At 44.7% G+C, this 4,567-nt stretch overlaps 1 protein-coding gene across 1 annotated transcript; it reads left to right on the top strand.

The window, feature by feature from the left end:
- Positions 1 to 1,082: 1,082 nt before the first annotated feature.
- LOC147847509 (chalcone synthase-like) lies at positions 1,083 to 3,383 on the top strand. The gene is made up of 2 exons (XM_087339097.1): positions 1,083 to 1,485; positions 1,941 to 3,383. The coding sequence occupies exons 1-2, from the start codon at positions 1,098 to 1,100 to the stop codon at positions 2,948 to 2,950; spliced, it is 1,398 nt and encodes a 465-aa protein (XP_087195223.1). The 5' UTR covers positions 1,083 to 1,097; the 3' UTR covers positions 2,951 to 3,383.
- The last annotated feature ends 1,184 nt before the right edge of the window (positions 3,384 to 4,567 follow it).

Raw genomic sequence — 4,567 nt, 5'->3', positions numbered from 1 at the left:
ATATGACTCTATGGGGAAGAATCTAAGCCCACATATTCCCAAGATCAAACACCATTCATATGCTTTATGGCATTTGGTGCAACAACATAAACCGTGAAGACAACACCCATAAAGAGAGGAAACATCAATATACAGTGTAAACCACGATGACGACATCCACATATAGAAATATAAAGAGAGGAATAGAGACAACAAGTCTCGATGTAATACCTAAAATTTCACATGATGAGAATATCGACTTGAGCTCAATGCTAATGACCTGATAGGCCAGAAAGTGTCAAATCCTCTTGCTGAAACCCCAAAGAACCAACAACGAAAATACATGTCAAGCATTTGATCAAACCAAATGAGCTAAAGGCTTGCAAGATGCTTCTTCTATCTAGCCTTTGATAGCATCCAAGATTTGATGATGAATGCGCTTCTCACCATTCATCATGTCCAAGATGCGACAACAAAAGAATGATTTCTAGTGTATATAACCTTTGATCAAATGTAAAAGGTCCAATGGTCGATGCGCGTCTCTCACCATTCATCATGTCCAAGATACAACAACAAAAGAATGATTCTTTCTTATCCATCTAACCTTTGATCAAGTTCAGAACGTTCGATTTCGAGCACATGGTGTTAGAGTGTGAGGGGTGTGGGTCGGGGGTTCCAATTGCATATCCTATAGGCTATGTATGTGAGCCTTGAGGTGAGTTGCGTATTTGCTTTTGGAAATGGCCCATGTCTTTTTCTTTTCTCCCGGGAGGGTCCATGCCACGAGGATGGCGAGAACCGTTAAGGCCTCCGTTAGAGATGACGGAGGGTTGACAGGTCCCCTCCGAAGATGAGGACGAGTCTAGTTAAACCTCATGACTAGTCAGTCCTCTCTTCACTTCCCCCTCTTCTTTTATATATATATATATATATAGATAGATAGATATTCTAGTCTGCTCTTGCACCTGCATCTCCATCACTTCTCTCGGGTGTTTAGATCAAACAAACCACTTCTCTAATTTGGTGATTACCATTAAGAATTCCAGATTCCATCCAAAAAAATCCCCCCCCCCCCATTCATTACATCAAATCAATCGAAAAGATCGAAGGCCGCCAGGATGTTTCTAGAAATCGATCTTGCGGCGCAAGGCCGGCGCGAGTGGGTGCAGGAGGAGCTGGCGCCTTCCGGAAATGGCACGTGTGCCACGTGGATCGAGCTGCCTTCCCCGAGGCCTACGGCCGCCTCGGCCCCCGACACCTTGCAGTGGGTGGAGCCCCCGTCCCCGCGCCTCACCCAAGATATCGGTGGTATTAATAATTCCTCTTCTATTACCGCCGCCGATCATGGCTTTGGCTCCTCGGACACGAAACCCCGGGCGGCCATCCTCGCCATGGGTCGCGCCACCCCTCCCAATCAAATCGACCAAACCACTTATACCGATTGGTACTTCAATATCACCAACTGTGGCCATATGGAAGAGCTCAAGAAGAAAATGAAACGCATATGTCAGTAAATCTAATCTAATCTTGGATTGATATGATTTTATTTTTTATTTTCTTATGTTGACTTCGTTTTTGGGTCTTTTTCTTTTTCTTTTATTTAAAATCTTCGTGCCTATTCCGATTCGTTCTTAAGGGAAATAATCCTCAGATGCTTTCATGAATCGATGCTATTTAAGGGATTAATCCGTCTCTCCGTGAATTCGATTCACTAATCCAAATCGGACGGTTTAAACGGATTGAATCGATTTTATAAGTCATATTCATTCCAAGTTAAAGTAATATATAATCCATTTAATAGATAGAAGTGGTACCAAAAATCCAAGGATCTTGGAAAATTAATGAAATCGTTAGAATCCAATGAATGATTGTTGAGTTGTCGTTTAGTACATACACATATATGTATGTAAAACATGATACTTTACTTAAATATGGAACTTGGTGTGATGAAACAAAACCAGGCGATCGGTCAGGAATACAGAACCGGTATTCGATACTGACCGACGAGTTCTTGAAGGAGCACACGGAGTTCTACACGCCGGGCGAGCCGAGCATGGAGCAGAGGAACTCGATCTTCGCGAGGGAGGTTCCGAAGCTGGCACATGAGGCGGCGGTGGAGGCGATCAAGGAGTGGGGGCGTCCAGCCTCGGAGATTACCCACCTGGTGGTGGCCACCCTCACGGGGGTGGCCATCCCGGGGGCCGATGTCATGCTCACCAAGTCACTCGGCCTCCGGCCCGATGTGAGGCGGGTCATGCTCTACATGCTGGGGTGCTATGCGGGCGTGACGGCGCTCCGCGTGGCCAAAGACCTGGCCGAGAACAATCCGGAAGCCCGCATCCTCATATGCTGCTCGGAGCTCGCCGCGCCCACGTTCCGCGCGCCCGACGAGAGGTTCCCATATGACCTGGTCGGCACGGCCCTCTTCGGGGACGGAGCCTCGGGAGTCATCGTGGGCGCACTACCAGTACCCGGGCCCCGGCCCGGCCCATCCATCGAGCGGCCCTTGTTCGAGATCCACTGGGTCGGAGAGGTCCTCGCACCGGACTCGGACAAGATCATCGAAGGCAAGCTCAAGCTCGACGGTCTCCAATTCTACCTCGACCGCACGCTCCCCTCGTTGGTGTCCAAGTACGTGGGCGACTTCTGCCGCACGGCCCTCGATAATGCGCCCGAGAAGCCCGGCTTCAACGACGTCTTCTGGGCGGTCCACTCGGGCGGGCCCGCAATCCTCAACTCGGTCCAGGAGGCGTTGGACCTCGTGCCCGAGAAGCTCGGGGCGAGCCGGCACATCTTGAAACACTACGGGAACATCTCGGCATCCACGGTGCTCTTCGTGCTGGACGAGTTGAGGCGGAAGGACTCACCCGCGGACGTGCAAGGCGAGTGCGAATGGGGTATCGCCGTCGCGTTCGGGCCTGGCGTCACTATTGAGGGGGCGTTGCTCAAACGTTGTCGCCACCGTGATTAAAAGGATCGGCTAGTGTCCCTAGTGTCCGTCATCGGTATTGTTTAGTTGTTAAGAAAACATCCTCGGTACCATTGGTTTTTCTAAATGGGCGATCATTTTAACCATCATTGAATGCTGGCAAAGAAGTTAATTAGCGGAGCACAAAAATAAAATAAAATTTATTGCAGCATCGTCCACACGAGATTATGATATACATATTGTATCATCACAAGATCGAAACATCTCGAATCTCGATATATAAGTATTGTGTCCTAATGTGTCTAGGTGGTTTGTCTTCATTGTTGGTTGTTCTAGAGTCTTTCGCCCCTCTTACTTGCAAAATAGTCATGGTGTTTCTCCCGCAAAATATCCATGTTGCATTTCTCATATTATTAATAGGTTCCGTGTACATTAAGATGAGATTTCCATAGCAATATTATGGGATCTTGCATGTTCCGTGTACACATACATATTTGTTGTATTTCTATCTTAGTGTAAAAATTAAGTTCAACCTCCATAATTATTTACCGAAGTAATTGTATTAACTTTGTAGTAACTTTGTGTGTAAAACCCCTCATCGAGAGGAACCAAATTGATAACATTGCTTTTTTGACTAGTTATATATATATATATATATAAGTTGAGTCCATATTTTGTTCCGATTATAAGGTACTATCGAAAAGTGTGCTATTTCATGCATGAAAACGATGTCATCTTGCCCAACTGACTACCTTTAATGCCACAATTGGCACGATGCTTACCTGTAAAGACAAAGTCTTGAAACATTGAATAGGTTTGGCAATACATGTTTACGAAAGAGGGAGTCTCCTACATTTTTGTTCCAATTATAGAAAAGAACTAGCTCAATAGAGCTTGCTCATTATTTATTAAAGGCCATGTGTTGTAATGCTATCATAACTCGAGAGCCCAATCACATCATATGATGTTACACAAGTGTGGGGCTGGTATCCTTGATATCTGATGCTAGAGGATCTTATTAGTGGAGATTGCAATAAAAAGTGTAGATGATGGCCCAAGGGAGATATGTGTATAGGTTCAATACTTGTAAGGATTGAGGTGGAAAATGTGCGGATAGAAATTTGAATGTCAATGATTGTAGGTGGAGTCCTCTACAACGGGGAACTCACAAAAGTTATGTCATTGCCACAAAACAAGCCTACTATGATTAGTTGCATGTTCATGAACATCACGAAACTCTAGGATAGAAAAAATAAATCAAAGGGAATATTGTAACTATTTTATGAATAAGACAAACACCTTGGAGAAGAAGTAGACATAGGTAAATGCGTACCTTAAGTCATTGCACACAAATCCAAAGTTCAAATAGAAAAAAAGATGAAGAATGTGCAAATTTCTTCAATATTCCAACAAATAATGCGCAAATTCTTAGATGTCAACAAGCAAGATGTAGACTTCCATTCATTGCCAACATTTTGTGTTTGTTTCGTTAAGATCTAAGATTAATATATGATGTGCCATGAGACGTGGCATCATTGTACGACCAATAAAGATGAGATAGATGGTAAGAGTGAGTTGAAGTGACAAGGGAGCTCCACTAATCTTTACAAGTGGATGCAATGTGATAAAATAATAATATGTGATCGGTGCTTGATGGGT

The sequence above is a fragment of the Azolla caroliniana genome, unplaced genomic scaffold, assembly GCF_043228905.1.
Source record: "Azolla caroliniana isolate FFs.n. ecotype wild unplaced genomic scaffold, voAzoCaro1.0.p SCAF_925, whole genome shotgun sequence".
Taxonomy (NCBI): Eukaryota; Viridiplantae; Streptophyta; class Polypodiopsida; order Salviniales; family Salviniaceae; genus Azolla; species Azolla caroliniana.
Note: the sequence above shows the minus strand (reverse complement) of the source record. Positions and strands in the feature narration are given on the sequence as shown.

Excerpts from the sequence above, each read along its gene's own strand:
- LOC147847509 (XM_087339097.1), top strand. The coding sequence starts at position 1,098 with ATGTTTCTAGAAATCGATCTTGCGGCGCAAGGCCGGCGCGAGTGGGTG. Across the intron at positions 1,486-1,940 it reads GAAGAAAATGAAACGCATAT|GCGATCGGTCAGGAATACAG; the intron begins GTCAGTAAATCT and ends AAACAAAACCAG.